Raw genomic sequence first — 16,509 nt, forward strand, 5'->3', positions numbered from 1 at the left:
GAAAGACAAAACAAAAACATATATAAAAAGGTCATTTTATTATGCCTTTTGTTTGGTAGGGTATCCGTGCCCTTTTAAAATCCTACTATTCAAGTACAAATGCTTATGTTTACAAAGTATTTACAATTTCAGTCTTGTTCCTTTATATTTTAAAACACAACAGCTATCTGGTTCCAATAGCTAACAAAAATAATAATAAAGATTGCAGAAAGAAAAACCCCGCCTCATCAAGTCTGAACAAGGGCTTGGATCCAACCTTCTGCTTCCCACTGGGTGTTTTTAAAACAGTCTGGCCTTCACTAGAATTAACATCTCTTATTTAAAGAATAATCGGATAACTGTTTCCACGGGGGCCAATTAGAATTCTGACAGTGTTTTGACTGCTGCCTTTATACTGTAGGTTCTGAAAATTCTGACTCATTCATTCACAAGAAGGCCTAGACAACAGCGTCCTGAACACGTATTTAATTCTTAAATTAGAAAGTTTAACCTTTAAAAGAAAGGCCAAGAAAATAGAAGGGAGGGAGCATTTTTACTTAAATGACTATACTGAGTACCACTCAGAGCAATGGTAGCATCTGTATGTCACTACATTGAGTGATGAAAGTAAAAATGTCTTCTGTCCATATTTTGTATTGGCAACTGCTAAGGAAAACACTTTGGAGACAAAAGACGTTTTCATTCACATAATAAGACAGGGGCAGGGATTCCACACTGCAAATACTCAGAATCCCAGTTCTGCTCTCTTAAAAACCTTTGGAGAAATGTTTCTAAATTCTCTTCTCATGTTGCAGATCAACAGAGGACTTTTATTTAGGCAATCATGTTTAAGACATTCTAAAATAAATACACTCCACATTTTTTCACCATCTGAAAGGAGATGGCCAATGCTTTGGGAAGGACAACAGAAAAAAGTGGAAAGGGTGCACAAATTAAAATACAAAAAAAGAGGATTCCTATACATTTCATGAGTATAAACTTTCACAGGAACCAGACACGAGGCACACACAGCCTTCCTGAGCGCTGCACTCTCCTCACAGCACAGGCCAAACCAGAATGAACAGGCTGGTTGTAAGAAAACAGACGACAGTACTGTTTTGACATGTTCAATAAACAGAAATGTTAAATCCCCTCTGTTTCTTCAACACTTGATTTTTACTTTTCTCCAAATTCCTTACCAAGAGCTCACAAGTGAACTCTCAGTTGACTTCACTAAACACTGCCACATTACTGTCCACATAGACTTGCAGGACAACACGCTCCTTAATGTCACTTCAAGGGAGAATCAGAGGGAACCAGGTAGATACAATTTAAATTAAGAATCTTTACTGTGCCCAAACTGACAGTAGACAAAAGCCTAATACAACCTAATTTCCTCGACCAAATAATGTAAAATAGGCAAAAATAGCACAAAGGGTGTTACTTGGTATGTACCTTTCTGCTTTGGTGAAAACTTGAAGGTATGGAGACATTATCAGCCAATCAAGCCCACTAAAACTGCATTTATTGTCTTGCCATAGTAAACAAACAAGAATAGTAGGAAATACTGGGCTTCCCTTTTTCCCTCAACAGCATACCTTCCACCAACAGTGCAGGTGGTTTCCCATGTGACCGGCAAAACCACAAGTGAGCTCACCTGTCTGAGCGACTCTAATGTCACATGTCCATGGTGGAGCTGACCAGGCCACTGCTGTGGTTAATACATCTCAGACACAGGTTTCTCGGCTCCCCTGATCAAGCCTGGGCTAGTTGTGGTAGCAAGGAGGTGTCTGTGACATACAGCCCGCCGCACCTAGCACTTGGCTGTGACATCTGCCACAACACGACCCTTGTGTGGTCCTCCCGGCTCAGACCAGGCCTCAGCAGAAGCATCTCAAGGTCCCCTGGAGCTGTTTAGCACACTCAGTCCACAAAAGCTTCGTCCGAAAGCTGGGGACCCGTCCTGCTTACACTGAGATGGTGTGAATGTTTCCTTCCTTTCAAAGCAAGTCGCACAGAGGTGGGGCCTGGGAAGGCCACACTGGCCACTCTTTGGAATGAAAATTCAGTGACAGATTTCGCTTGAACACAGCTGGGTACAGGTCCCATGTATTTAGATGGGTGTTGGGACGTTTCCCTCACAAGTTAGATCGCATTTTATGAGGGAAGGAAAAAAACCACGCTGGCTTGCTTTGGAATGAAAAACGAACTCGGATGATCCACTGTGGACAGGCTTCTCCTCCGTGAGGACCATGGTGTGCTTTCCAGTCAGGCAGAAGGAATGAAACTATGGCACACGCTCTCCACGACCATGTTTTAGCTTTAAAAAGCCTACTGTATGCTTACTGCACATTGCAAATGGCTTCTGTAACGTGCAAAATACTAGACGCTAACAGGGAAATTCTAAATGGCTTTCAAAACCCAGCACTATTGCTCTGGAGGAAAAACTGAAAGGTGTAATGACCTAGACAAAACTTTACTGTACCTTTTTCAATTAGTCACATAATACAGAAAAGGGGCCTTCAATCAGGATCACTTTTCCTGCAGTGTAGGAGCATTTTAATAAAATGATTACACTACTTTGTTTCAACCGTAGCTTTTCAACTGCTGAGTATCTTACAAGACGTTGTCCCAACGTTCAGAAAGAAACGCAGTGCTCTCTAGGAGGAAGGTAGTTTTGCCTTGGCTACGAGGCTGCCCCTGCTGTGCTGACTACTGGCACGGAGGCTTGGTGGGAGTCTTGAGCCTGACAGCAGGGACCCTCATTTGTAGCTTAGGCTGCTGGCTCGGGCTGTCAGAGCTGGCTGGCACCTGGGCTGGGTTTGGAACACCTGGGGTCTGGATCGGGGTAGACGCCGTAGTCACCACTTGCTGCTGTATGAGTTTCTGCTGAACCACCTGGGCTGTCGCGGTCACTGCGGGGATCACCTGCACCTGCTGCCCCGCCGCCGTGGCTTGCGTGAGTGTCACAGTCTGTGGAGAAGCCTGAGCCAAGAGAGTCAGAAAACACACATTGCCCAGAACACTCAGCCCAGGGACAGGACAGCGGACATTCTCTGGGGGGGGGGGGGAAGGGGTCTGGCAACTTTGCTAGCAGGTGTGCTTTCATGACACGTACGAACCCTTAGTCATACCAAAGTATGAACTCTGTGTTCTAACTGAACAAAAGTAGACAATTAAAATATTGTTGCTCTTAGACCAAAACCAGATGTCTTTGGAGAAAAGGGTCAGAGTTGGGTCATGGGACTGATTTTGTTATTGTTTTAAAGCTTTTAATACTATTTGGCTTCTTGAAATTTATATGCCAGCATGACTTTGAACAAAATAAGAAAATCTTAAAGCATGTCCTTAAATTTAAAGCATTGTGCTATACAGTCACATCTTGTAGCCACAAACGAGGACAGTGACGGAGCCTGAGGGGCTACTTTTCTAGGAAGGCGAAGCCAACACCGTCCTCACAGCACTTCTGCTTGGGGACCACAGGTCGCACGCAGAGAGCAGCCTGTGTTCTCGGGTCTGTGCTGCTCTAAAACCGCAGGGAAGTGTCTCTATCTGGTGGGACGCGTCTAAGATTTTCTGTTGAGCGAACGATCCTAGACACGAGTACAAGATGAGACTCCTGCAGCGCAGCTGGCACTAAGTGTGAACACGCTCGTTCACAGCTTTTCTCCTACCACAAAGAGCATCAAGTTTTTCTCCAAAGTTAATGTTTTTATGTGTTATTATGAAGACCAAAAGTGGTTCTCTAATCATTAAAATCATACTTCCTCAGGATGAAAACCACAAATCCTCTTAACACGGGCCGTGTGAAGTGGACCAGGTCTGTGTGTCTCCACGTCCTACCTGTTGGGAGGCAGAGGCAACCTGCTGGATGCCGGCCACGGGCGTCTGCTGCTGGACAACTTGGGGAAGCTTTGCGACCTTGGACAAAACAAAGAGCCAAACGTAGAATCCAAAGCACTGTGTGCATAGAAGGACAATTTTCTACCCTGCCTTCTCAGTTCTTAATGCAAAAAAACAAAAGACCAGATGACACAAAGGAGCAATTCTCAGGCTGTGCCCACCTGAAAAACTGAGAACAAGTTACTCCACCTTAATGGCAAACAACTGCCTCCCTATTTACAATCACTTGTAAGCCTATTTTTGGTCTCACGTTTCAAATAATTTTTTATTTTAATAAAAATTGCTCCAAATTTATATGAGAGAATGAGATCAAGGATGGAATTAAATATGTGAGCATCTCACGAGTTACAGAGACAGACAGACAAGGCGCCGGAATCATCCTCGTCTTCGCACCGCACCCCTCCCACCCGCGTGCTGCATCTCACCACATGACACCTGGGTCCCCCTCGCTCCAACCCGCCGTGCTCACCTGGATTTGGGTCTGTACTTGTTGCGTCCCGGCCAGTTTCTGGGCCTGGGAGATGGGCGTGGTAAGAAACTGGGTCTTAAGGGCTGGCTGGGTGGCGTAGGTGACCTTCTGCTGCGGGCCCTGAGCAGCAATCTGCTGTGCCGTTATCTGAGGAAAAGGGACGCTGAGGGTCAGAGCCAGTAACAACCACGGCCCCCGCTTGACACCTTCGGTGACCACCGCCTGCCCCTTGGGAGCCCTGGACGTAGGACCCAGCACCACAGCCGCCCACACTGGGCCCTGGCGGGGCTGCCCCTGCCCTGCTCCCACTGCCCCTCCTGCAGGCCAGCCTAGTCCACGTGACCACACTGGCCTTCCTCTCTACTGGCTCCTCAGGGAGTGCTCCTCCTCCTCACGCCAGGCAGGGAGCTCTGCGCCAGGCTGTGGGGGTTCACCTGACACCCTCCACAGCACCTGGTGCAGGTCTGCACGGCAGGTGACTGAACTTGGACACAATTTCTCAAATCTGATTTAATTTGGCAGACACCAAGAAAATTTTTAATACAATGAGTAACAAACCAGATGCAAAATTTTTGCTGTGAAGTCTAGTTTCTAGTTTTCTCTGCCAGGCACCACAGTGACTACTGTGTCCTTGTCAGAGCTGGCATGCCAGGGCCAGCCCAGGAAGCAGAACAACGGTAACCCGCAGCAGTAGGGCTGGGTCATGGCCACCTGGAGCCACACGAGTCCAGGGCTGGACATGACAAACCAGGTGTCACGAGGGGAAGCCCCTGGAAGCAGAGACCTCACAGCAGCACCTCCCTCCTGCCCCCGAATGCAGCACTGACTCTGAGGGGCTGTGGGCGCCATCTCAGGGACCACACATCTCAGCAGGAGTGGGGGCTGTCTGCAGGGCCCTCTGCACCAGCCGCCCTTACCAGGCCCTCATCCCCAAAGGCTGCATGCCTTTTCCCCTCCCCTCCATGCACAGGCAAGAGTGGTTCTCTGCCAGGAGACAAATGAGGTGGCATTCCTGGGCCTTGACCAGGATCCTGCAGCCCCCCATGGGCTACACCTGCTTGCCTGGGCCCGTGATCCAGCGCCCACGTTCACCACAGCTCCATGCAGGTCCCACCCCGCACCCACGCGTCCTCACAGCACCCCAGCTCCTCCAGGCCTCGTCCTCAGACGGCAGCAGTGAATCTTGACAGGAAGGAAAAACCCAACAACGACGGCCGCACTAGCACACCCACCCTCAAAGCAGGGCTCAGAAACCTGAGTGCTCCCTGAGGACCAGGCCTGGCTCAGCGCAGACCTCCGTACCTTCTGCTGCACGGCCGAGGGGCCCTGGGCGACCTGCGGCTGGATGGCCTTCTGCGGCGGGACGGCCTGCTGCTTCAGTTTCAGCAGCTGCTGCACGTGCACCGGCTGGGCCACCACCGTCTGCCCTGCAGGCACAAGGCGGCTCAGTCCCAGCTCCATGCCAGGCAGTGAGCCCACGGCTCACCAGTCCGTTCAGACTGACTCGCCTCCGTACAGAAAATTATCAACCGCGAAAGCGTACTGAGACAACGCCAGCCCTCAAATACACTTAAAAAGTTTCTGGGTTAAAAAATTGCACTTAAATAAAGATATGGCAGTTTCAGAATGTTAATGGTTAACTTTAGGACCAAAACATGTACTTGGAAACCTGAGAGGCTTGATACGGAAACACATGACGCTGTGGAAGACGTGGGGCTGAGTCAAGACGCAGCAAGGACGCCCCCAGAGAAGGCACGGGGAGGGGGGAAGGGAGCAGGCACCTGCTGCTTTCTGTGGCTGCCCGATGGCCACGCTGATCCCCGCGACGTTCATGGGCAGGGTCGTGACCCCCGGCGAGGAAACCACAGCCGCCGGCACGGACACGACAGGGGGCTTCGCCAAGGCCACCTGTGCGGGCTGGGGCGCCTGGGTTTGCATCTGCCCTTGCGCCTGCAGCTGAGAAGTGGGAACCCGGGTCTAAACAACAGAAATAACAGGAGAGTCCAGAGAAATTCAGGATATTGTGTGTCTTTCCAAACATTTCCCCACAAGAGTCCGGCCCTCAGAAAGTTCACAAAGATTGACAAAGGCAAAAGAGGCATGGCCCTGAAGAGGACGCCAGTGAGGCGCAGGCGCAGGGCGCACCGAGTAACAGGCTGGCCATTGGGCTCAGATGGGAACATCAGAGACGCCTCTCTGTGGGTGGATCCCGCCCTGCTTCCTGCAGAGCCCTGGGGGGTCCCTCTCAGCCTCCGCTGCAGAGCGGCCTGCTGCCCTCACCCCAAAACTACCACCTGACTCCCACGTGCAGCCCCCAAGGGACGCCGCTGCCTCCTGCTCGTCGAGGGTACCGCTGCCAAACACTTACCTTAAATTACATTTTTAAAGGGGGAAATGGAAATAGGTCTATTTTCATATGTACAGAAACTGAGACACCCTAAGAAAAGGAGCCCGTACACCCAGGGTGACCCACATGTGAACATTAACACTGGTATTTAGCTCCTAGCCATTGTTCGTCTCTGGGGCTTGCTGTGAAAGAATGTAAAAATGGGGTGGATTACAGGTATTTTGTCTTCCCTTTACAATAATCACTTTCCAAAGCTGCTTAAGAGTCCATTGTTTGCTCTGTAACTTATTGAATGGACTTCTTGGTAACGGACACGTAACTTCCTCTAACGCTGCTGAACCAAAGCTTGTTATAGTCTTTCCCCAGGACGTGGTGGGTAGGGCTGCTGACCGTGACAGTGTGCAGGTCTCTACAGCTCGGTTGCCAAGATCCCCTCCCAAGAAAGGCCCTCGGTTCCTGCTCCGCGAGCTGCTGGCTGCACCCAGGCCACTTCTAGCTGTTCCCACTCTCCTCCTCTGAATTCGAGTTTGTGTGAACACAGGTGAAAGCAAGCTTCTTTCTGCGGTTTTTCATCTACTTCTACCCCCGTCTCCTGGGGTCCAGCCGCTCCCAGGGAAGACCCAGTGCTGGAGCTGCCATCTACCCTGCGAGGGGCGGCCCGTCAGCACCAGGCCAGGTGACATGCTGAGCCGGCAGGGCAGTGCCGCGTTTTATTTCATTCGTTTACTTTCTTGAGAGACAGGGTCTTGCTGTGTCGCCCAGGCTGGAGTGCAGTGGCATGATCACAGCTCCCTGCAGCCTCCAACCGCTGGGCTCAAGCGATCCTCCTGCCCATAGCTGGGACTACAGGCGCCACCAAGCCTGGCTAATTTTTTTCTATTTTTTGTAGAGATGGGGTCACACTATGTTGCTGAGGCTGGTCTCTTGAAGTTCTGGCCTCAGGCAATCCTCCCGCCTCAGCCTTCCAAAGTTCTGGGATTAAAGGCATGAGCCACCTTGCCCAGTCATCTTGCTTCACTTGTAAGTCAGCCATGACACCTAACATGCTCCCGAGCACGCAGTAACAGGTCAAGTAAAACGTAAAGAGATGCTGCTTTTGGAAAACAAACACATAAGCTGGAACTTACCAGCCGGGCCACTTGGAGGTTGGCCACGGTGGTGCCTGTGAGCAGGGCGCCGGGCCGCGGGGCCGTGACCGTGGTGAGCTGGGGGCTCTGCTGCTGCGGGGGCTGCGGGGGCTGCACTTGCACCTGTGCTGGCGGCTGCGGGGGCCCCGGCTGGGCCTGTGGCGGGGGGGGCTGCGGGGGCAGCTGCAGTTTCTGCTTCTGCATTTTGATGAGGTGGTCCTAGAGCCCAAATAAAGCATCTTCTCTTCAACATTAACCCTATTCCATGTTTTAAATCACATATCTTGACTTCACGTTACTCCTCTGCTACCTGTTACATGCCTAAGCAAACACCTGCTAACATGCAGCATGCAGACCAGCCCCTGGGGCCTTTCCAACGCTTTTAAATGTTCATTTACTATAAATCAGCATTTCATCAATGAAAACTGGAAATAGTGGTTCTGAAAGGTAAGTTCACAACAAAATTTCTAGGTTCTTATCTCTTACAACAAGGCAATTTAAACCTGTATTAACATCAAACTTAATTAGTAAACAAGCTAAATAAACAACTTATTTAATAATAAGTCCTATGTCTTTAAAAAAATGAAAAGATCAACATATCAAAATACTAGTTCAAAAATATTTTAAAAAATAAATTCCTTTTCTTTTCTAAGAAAATGTATACTGAGTTGCTTATGGCTGCCAGGTCTCCCACATGCTGACTGACTAGGACAGGGAACCATGAACAGAAGGACAGGCAAGTGACAGCCAAGCAGGACTCCGGCGGCTGCACGAGATGAGATTGTGAGTGAAGGCCCTGGCGTCTCAAGATGGCGGACTCGGGAGGGCGAGACGGCACCGGGCGTGGGGGCCGAAGCCTGGCCCATCTGCCTCTGCCGGGCCAGGAACTCCTGAGCACGAGGAATCTCTGGCTTGGCACTGGCCAGTGCAGCTTCCTATGGAGACTGACAGGGACTAGACGGGGACTGCGCATCGTGGTGGCCACTGAGCCCTTGCAAGGTAGCTGGCATGACGGAGGAACTGCGTGTCTGAATGCCACAGGGAGCCCCATCCCGCCGGCGGCCGCTGCGCCAGGCGGCCCGGCTCTCACCCACCGCTCCTCAAGGTGGGGCGGCCACGAGACGCTCGGGAGCACAGCGCTGAGGGAGGCTGGCCGTCCAAGGCCGCAGGTCCCACTCGGTTCCCGTGGCCCTGCCAGCCTTCACTCGGTAAGTGCCCCTCCTCCCTCGCCTGGGAGGAGCAGACCCAGCCCTGACCCCTGGCGGCCCCACAGCCAGCTGGAACGTCCACAGTGTCTGGCTTTCATTGCATATGTTTTTGGGGTTACTTTCTGTAACAAGTATTAATGATTTCTCCATTATGGCAGGGATATAACATTTCCTTTTAGAAAGAACAAACTGACACAAGTAACAGCAATGCTGGAACACGGACTGGCAAAGCTCAAGCTCATCGGAGCTCAGTGGCAGCCTTCGGGAAGCAACACTACAAAGGACTGTTCCTAATGTTCCTAAAGAAACCAAGATTCCACAGCCCGGTCTCCCGAAGCTGCTGAGGAATACTTTCTCCCTAGCATCTTCCCGGGCGAGAACAGTGGCATGTGGGCTTTCTAGTGTTCTCTGGAGACAGAATGGCTCCATACCAAGCACAGAAAGCTAAGCGGGAAGATGCATTTGCAAACAGGAAATTAAATCTCCCAAATGCTGTGAACAAGCTGTTAGAGTCTTCTCAAATGCATGATCAAAGTATTACTGTGTGGAAAGTTTTATATAAATGAAACAAAACATGCTTCCTCCACAAAAGCAATGCTAATTTTTGCAAAATGCTCTTTGAATGGCATCATGCAACAAGGCACCATCTCACAGACTCTCACACAACCGCCTGTGAGACACACGTTTTCGCTCTCCTGGGAAATGCTCACCGGTGTCAGCTTGCCCACGGCTTTGATCTGCGCAGGGGACTGGGCCTGGCCCTGGATCTGTGGGACCGGCACCTGAGAGGGCGGCGGCGGCTGCTGCTGCTGCTGCTGCTGCTGCTGCTGCTGCTGTTGCTGCTGCTGTTGCTGCTGCTGCTGTTGCTGCTGCCTGAGAAGCTGGAAATGTGCGGGGGTGATGGTCTTCCCCGGAAGCTGAACCCCTGTGGCTGTGGAGAGGTCTGCGCGTTAGGGCTGGACACTCGCCCAACCTGCCGATCCTCATTCATCCTTGGGAGAGAAGCTTCAGGCCCACTTTACCTTGGGACACTTGGGGCACCAAAGACCGTGTCGGAGTCTGCACCGGGGTCAGGCTGGTGGTGGCCACAGCCGAGGCTGTCACAGAAGTGACCGCGCGCACACCCTGTGTTGTCGCCATGGACACCAGTTCGGTGGCTGCCGTGGCTGGGGAGCCGACTGCTCGTGGCTGGGGCTGGCTGTGAACCACCTGAGCAGGAGCAGAGGCTCCAGGTGTCTAGAAAAAGAAAACAGAAGAACTCACCAAATTGTCCCCCCATGTGCCCCGGGGCTTCTCACGCTCAGAGCAAGAAAGAAAATCAGACCTAACCCCAAGGTGGAAAATGAGATACAGTCCAGCTTGCAGTCTTTTCACAAAGTACTGAGCGTGTGCTGGCTTCGTGTGTACATTCAAGTATGTGCTGTGAGCTGCACATGGCTCACCTACAGGGGATCAGACTGCCCCCCGGAAGAAACACCAGGCTCAGAAGGCAGTGCTCTGGCCCACGTCTGCAAAGGCCATCCTGCCCCTCGACTCACTCACATTCCTTTGGTCCCAAGGAACATCATGAAGTTCTCAACCACTTCCAGATGCTTTTTGTTGAGACAGGGTCTCACTCTATCACCAAGGCTGGAGCGCAGTGGCACCATCACAGCTCACAGCAACCTCAAACTCCTGGGCTCAAGGGATCTTCCTGCCTCAGCCTCCCGTGTAAGTGGGACTATAGGTGTGAACCGCCATGCCCAGCTAATTTTTTTATTTTTATTTATTTTTTGTAGAGATGGTCTCTGCTACATTGCTCAGGCTGGTCTCAATCTGCTGGCCTTAAGGATCCTGCTGCCTTGGTCTCCCAAAGTGCTGGGATTACAGGTGTGATCTACCATGCCTGGCCTATTTTTGATCCTTTTACATTTAAATCTAGCATGTTATTGTGTGCTTTCTATTCAACTCAGCTATTGTATATTTCTTTTAACCTCCTTTATTATTTTCTTTCAGGTTATTTTTTTCTCATCCAATTTTTCCTTAACAAAGTTCAGAAGTTATATACTCTATTTTTATTCTTTTGGTGGTGCCTCTCAAAATTTTATCATGAATACTTATCAAAATCTAAATAATTCACACTCTTCCTCAATGATAAAGAGATTTTAGGACATGTTGATACCTTTACTCCTCTCCAACTCATGTTATTATTGTGTATGTTATTTTATCTTTAATCCCACAGTGAGTTACTGTTGTTTATGAAATCAATTTTAACCTAGTCCACATAGCTATCATTCCCTTTGCTCTCCCTTCCTCTGGTTTCTCGGACCTTCCAGGTGGGAAGGTCTTTCTAACTGTGGGAAACCTTCTAACTGTTTAAAGCACATCAGTTTAGCCGGCTGTGGAGGCTGAAGTAAGAGGACTGCCTGAGCCCAGGAGTTTGAGGTTGTAGTGAGCTATGGTAACACCAATGCACTCTAGCCTGGGTAACATAGCAAGACCCTGTTTCAAAATAAATAAAAATAGAGTACATCAGATAGTAAAGATCTACTAGTAATTAATTCTCTCAGTTTTGTTTGAAAATAACTTTATTTTGCCCTTGTTCTTTAAAATATTTTCAAAAGATGTAGAACACCAGGGTTGGCAGTTATTTTCTTTCATTATAACAAAGAGAACATCCCATTAACTCCAGGCTTCACTGCTGCCACTGCGAAGCTCCTGTTCCTCTCTGGAGCAATCTGTCTTTTTTTCCTGGCTGCTTTTGAGATTCTCTTTGTCATTTGCATAATGTTGATGTGGACTCCTTTTTGTCATCCTTGATTGGAATTAGTTGGGCTTTTTGCATACATAGATCAGTGTCATTAATTAGTAAGTTCTGGAAAATTCTTACATCTTCAAATACCGTCTCTGCCTGACACTCAGTAACCGTGTACGAGATCTTCTCACTCTATTTTCCATGACTCTTAAATCCTCTTCCACATGTCCATCTTGTCACTCCACACTGCACTCGAAGTGACTTCTGGTTTCTCCTCCAGTTCACCGATTCTCTCTTCAACTGTGTGATACTAAGCTCATTCATAAGGGTACCATACTTTTCATTTGTAAAATTTCTCTATATTCTTTTTAAATATAGTTTCCTGTTTTTTATAAATATCTTCAACCTTCTATTTCTTTAAAACAGAAAATATAATTGTTTCATAATCTATGCCTGACGATCCCAATATCTCAATCTTTAAGGCTCTGTCCATCACCTGTTGCTTCTGCTGGTTCTTACTCATGATGCCTTGTTCTCTCGTGTGCTTGGTTATGTATAAGTCAAAGATGAACGCGCAATCCTCCAGAGAAAATCTGTGTTTGCTTCTGGTCAGCTACCCAAGAACACTACCAATCCAGGTCCACTTCACTTGATTGGAGGAAGTTTCGGCGCCATTTTTAAGGCCGCATCAACTTGGGCTGCAAACCGACAGCAGAGCTGACTTGTAGTTTCAACTTCTCAGGGAAGTGCCCATGCCATCGCTCTGCTCAGCACCAGGGCCTCTCATTCTAACCCCTGAAGGTAGAGGGGAGATGAACTGGACTTCTGGTTCACTCCTGCCCGAGGGTTCAGGCTTTTGGGATCCTCCCTCCATCCATCAATAGCCCTTGAGAGTCTTCCCCTGGGCGAGGCTCGGGCTCACACTTGAGTCCTCTTGCACCACAGGCCGAAGTTTACTCTCAAGGCAGACACAGCTTCCGCGCATCCTGTTCATGTCTCTGCATTTCTTTTTCCCTTACATTTTGGTCTGATGATTATTTATTCTTTTGTCAGCTCCTTGAAACTTTTAAGAAGACTTTTAAAATTTTTACCCAATAATTTTAGTTCCCTTCATTAAAAGAGTGAAATAACTCATCTTAGCAGCAAAACAGAAGTCCTTTTCTGGACCACTGAAGTTTTCTCCCCGGCCTTTTATGCTTGAATCGAACCTAGATACGTCTCACACGGACCTTCCTGGAACACACCTCTCTTCAAGACCTTTCAGGCTCCCCACCGCCTGATGTATACATCCACGTTCTTTAGCCCAACATCCAAACGCCAACACGATCTAGCCTCAGCGTCACACAGTGCCAGTCACACAGCAGCCACGGGATAAAAACCTGTTAGCGGGAGGAGACACCCCTCTGTTCACATGTTCTGTGCTGCACGCAACAGGACGGCCTGCTGTTCTCCACACACCACCACATCCTGCCTGGCCCTCTGCTCACACTGCCTGCCCTGCCTTCAGAAGAGCCATCTTCATGGACAACATACGTCCTACCCTTCTGAAGCCCAGTGCTACCTTCTCTAGAAGCCTCCTCTAACTCGGTCAGTGAAATCCCCATCCGCCCACCGCATGGTGTCTGCACCCCTCTGACGTTCCAGCCACAGAACTGTAAGAGACCCGCGAAAGCTACCACGTCTTTGGGTCACAGTTCTATGCCCACAGCACCGGGAAGAACATCTTGTCCATTAACAGCTGCTCAAAAATTCTGTAGTGAATGAACTACTTTATATTTTAAAATGTCATAAATACATGTCTTTTTCAAAATAGAACATTCAGTGCAGTGACTGTGGCTTCTTGCCCTCAGGGAAACAGTGGTGTTGGTCACACACAGTGCTCCTGACGCCATGAGCCTCACTAACAGCTTCTGTTATCGAAGACTAAGCCTAGAGTGGGTTATTGCAAAGCAGAAAGAAAAATAAATGAAATAATCTTAAGTCACATACTAGAAAAACTTTTTTTACATACGTTTTACTACTTAGAGAGTTTTAATTTTTTTTTTTTGAGACAGAGTCTCGCTTTGTTGACCAGGCTAGAGTGAGTGCCGTGGCGTCAGCCTAGCTCACAGCAACCTCAAACTCCTGGGCTCAAGCGATCCTCCTGCCTCAGCCTCCCGAGTAGCTGGGACTACAGGCATGCGACACCATGCCCGGCTAATTTTCTATATATACTAGTTGGCCAATTAATTTCTTTCTATTTATAGTAGAGACGGGGTCTTGCTCTTGCTCCGGCTGGTTTCGAACTCCTGACCTTGAGTAATCCGCCCGCCTCAGCCTCCCAGAGTGCTAGGATTACAGGCGTGAGCCACCGCGCCCGGCTTGAGAGTTTTAATTTTTTAAGTCCGATTTTTTGAGGAATAATTTACAGAGTAAATTACCTGTTTCAGGTGTGCAGTCCTATGCCTTTTGGCAAACACATGTGTGACTGAAGAATTAATCCCACAATCTGGATGAGGAACAGTCCATCCTCCCGAACGTTCTCAGGCACCTCTTTGTCGTCAACCTTCTCCCTACTTCCAGCACCTGGCAATCATTTACCTGTTTTCTGTCCCCATGGTTTTGCTGTTTTATAATGTTATTTAAATGGCTTATACGGCATACGATGCCTCTTGAAATTTCATTCACTTAGCAGCAAAATGCACCTGAGGTTCCTTCACGCTGTGGTGTGGGTGTTCACTCTTTTGTACTGCCGGGCAGTGCTGGGCTGCGTGGATGTGCCAGTTTATTGGTCCATCACCAGCCAAGGACATTTGGGTTGTTCCTTTTTTTAGCAATTACAAACAAAGCCATTATAAATGCTCGTGTTCAGGTTCCCTGTGTAGACATGTTTCCACTTCTCCTGCTCAAGTACCTAGCAGCAGAATTGCTAAGCTGCATGGTAAGTTTATGTTTAATTTATAGAAGATGACAAACCTGTTTGCCAAAGTGACTAAGATTTTGCATTCCCACCAGCAATGTGCCGAGTTCCAGTGCTCTGCATCTTCTCCAGCATCTGATACTGTTGGGTTTTTGTGTCCATTTTTTTAAAGCTATTCTCTGGTGCGTAGTATTGTTTTGTGTGTGAGTACCAGGAGGGCGGAACCAACCTGAGACCCCGTGACACTGAGAATGAAGAGGAGGGTGCCAGGCAGAGATGAAGGAAAAACAAGCCAGTCTCACACATCACCATGGTTTTAATTTGCATTTCCCTAGTGGCTAATAATATTGAGCACATTCTCATGTATTTGTTATTCATCAATCTTCTGCCCATGTTCTAAAGTTGTTTTCTTATGGAGCTGAACCATCTTTACATGTTCTGAATGCCAGTCCTTTATCAGATATGTTTTGAAAATATTTTCTCCCAGTCTGTGCTTTTCATTTTCTTAATATTTTTCAAGGAGAAGTTCTTAATTTTGATGAAATCCAATTTATTAATTTTTCTTTCATGATTCACAGGCTTTTGGTATCCTAAGAAACGTTTAGCTAAACCAAGGTAGCAACGATTTTCTATACTTTTTTCTAGAAATGTTGTTGTTTGGGTTTAAAGTTTATATTTTTTGTGTTTACATGTAGATCTATGATCTCTTCTGAGAGACTTTTTATGTACGGTGTAAGTCATGGACGGGTCCAGGTTCACTGTTGTGCACAGAGGCACCCAACTGCCACAGTGCCACGTGCTGGAAAGACCATCCTTTCTCTACTGAATTCCCCCGGCATCTGAAACAAAGCCAACTGGAAATACACACATACGTATGCGTGTGTGTATGAGAATCTACTTCCGCACTCTCTAACCAATTCCATCCGCCTGCACGTCTCTCCCGTTGCCAGTTCAACACCGTGACACCACCTAGATCCCTATAGCAACATCATCTTCATAAGAAAGACACTTTCCAAATTCCAAGAGGGGCATCACCCTATCTGGCCAAGCACTAGCGACTCTGAAGTGTAGTCTCTTCTCACTCAGGGTACGTGCTACCTTTGGGACTGCGACTAAATGGAAAACCAGGACGCACTTTTAAACTCCTTATTCTCAGTCTTGTGATGGTGAAACGCCAAAGAGGCGCAGGCGGCCTGACACTGGCACGTTCAGGGTTTCATGGCTCTGCCCAGGGGGCTGTGTCCACTGTGCCCACACTGAGGGTCCGGACCTTCCTGTAGAAATTGGCTGCTCCCTCTCCTGTGCCCACCCAGTCCTGGCACACGCTCCCACAACATGCGTGAAACCAAGTCACGCTGCCCAGAGGACGATCGTCTCCTCTCTGCTTCCCCACGAGGGCACAGGGACATACAGGTGGAGACATCTGTGTCCATGGGATTAAAGATGCGTCCTCACGTCCCACCCCTCTGGGATCATCCTATAGGGGGAGATTTCCAACACACACACACACACACACACACACACACACGAAACTCGTATTCTCATTCCTTCAAAGTACGAAATAGAAACCATCCCCTAAACACCTGAAAGTTTCTGAAACTGCCATAATTATTGGGTATTTATTTTACTAAATTCAAACTCGATTGGCACTCCTTTCACTGACGGGACATTTAAAAGAAATAACAATTTCCCCAGAATACAAACTCATGGTGTGGGGACAACTCACAGTCAAGGACCCAGGAGCCACTGGCGATGCCAGACGCTTGTTGATGGACTGGAAGGTGGCGGCCGGGACGCCTGCGATGGTGTTCACAATCACATTCCCACTCACGGTGCCTACGGG

The 16,509-nt window shown here is 48.6% G+C and overlaps 1 protein-coding gene across 6 annotated transcripts in view; it reads right to left on the reverse strand.

Annotated features, from left to right (window-relative positions):
- Positions 1–19: 19 nt before the first annotated feature.
- Positions 20–16,509, reverse strand: part of LOC105879464 (E1A-binding protein p400) — a 99,017-nt gene continuing 82,527 nt past the window's right edge. For all 6 annotated transcript variants that reach the window (XM_075996405.1, XM_075996403.1, XM_075996407.1 and 3 more), the window contains 9 exons: positions 16,393–16,502; positions 10,056–10,269; positions 9,744–9,964; positions 7,826–8,044; positions 6,133–6,328; positions 5,654–5,778; positions 4,352–4,498; positions 3,823–3,900; positions 20–2,964 (listed from right to left, as the gene is read on the reverse strand). In XM_075996405.1, coding sequence (XP_075852520.1) covers positions 2,692–2,964; positions 3,823–3,900; positions 4,352–4,498; positions 5,654–5,778; positions 6,133–6,328; positions 7,826–8,044; positions 9,744–9,964; positions 10,056–10,269; positions 16,393–16,502 — 1,583 coding nt within the window. In that variant the 3' untranslated portion in view covers positions 20–2,691. The remainder of the gene's footprint in view (positions 2,965–3,822; positions 3,901–4,351; positions 4,499–5,653; positions 5,779–6,132; positions 6,329–7,825; positions 8,045–9,743; positions 9,965–10,055; positions 10,270–16,392; positions 16,503–16,509) is intronic.

This window comes from Microcebus murinus, chromosome 22 (assembly GCF_040939455.1).
Source record: "Microcebus murinus isolate Inina chromosome 22, M.murinus_Inina_mat1.0, whole genome shotgun sequence".
NCBI lineage: Eukaryota > Metazoa > Chordata > Mammalia > Primates > Cheirogaleidae > Microcebus > Microcebus murinus.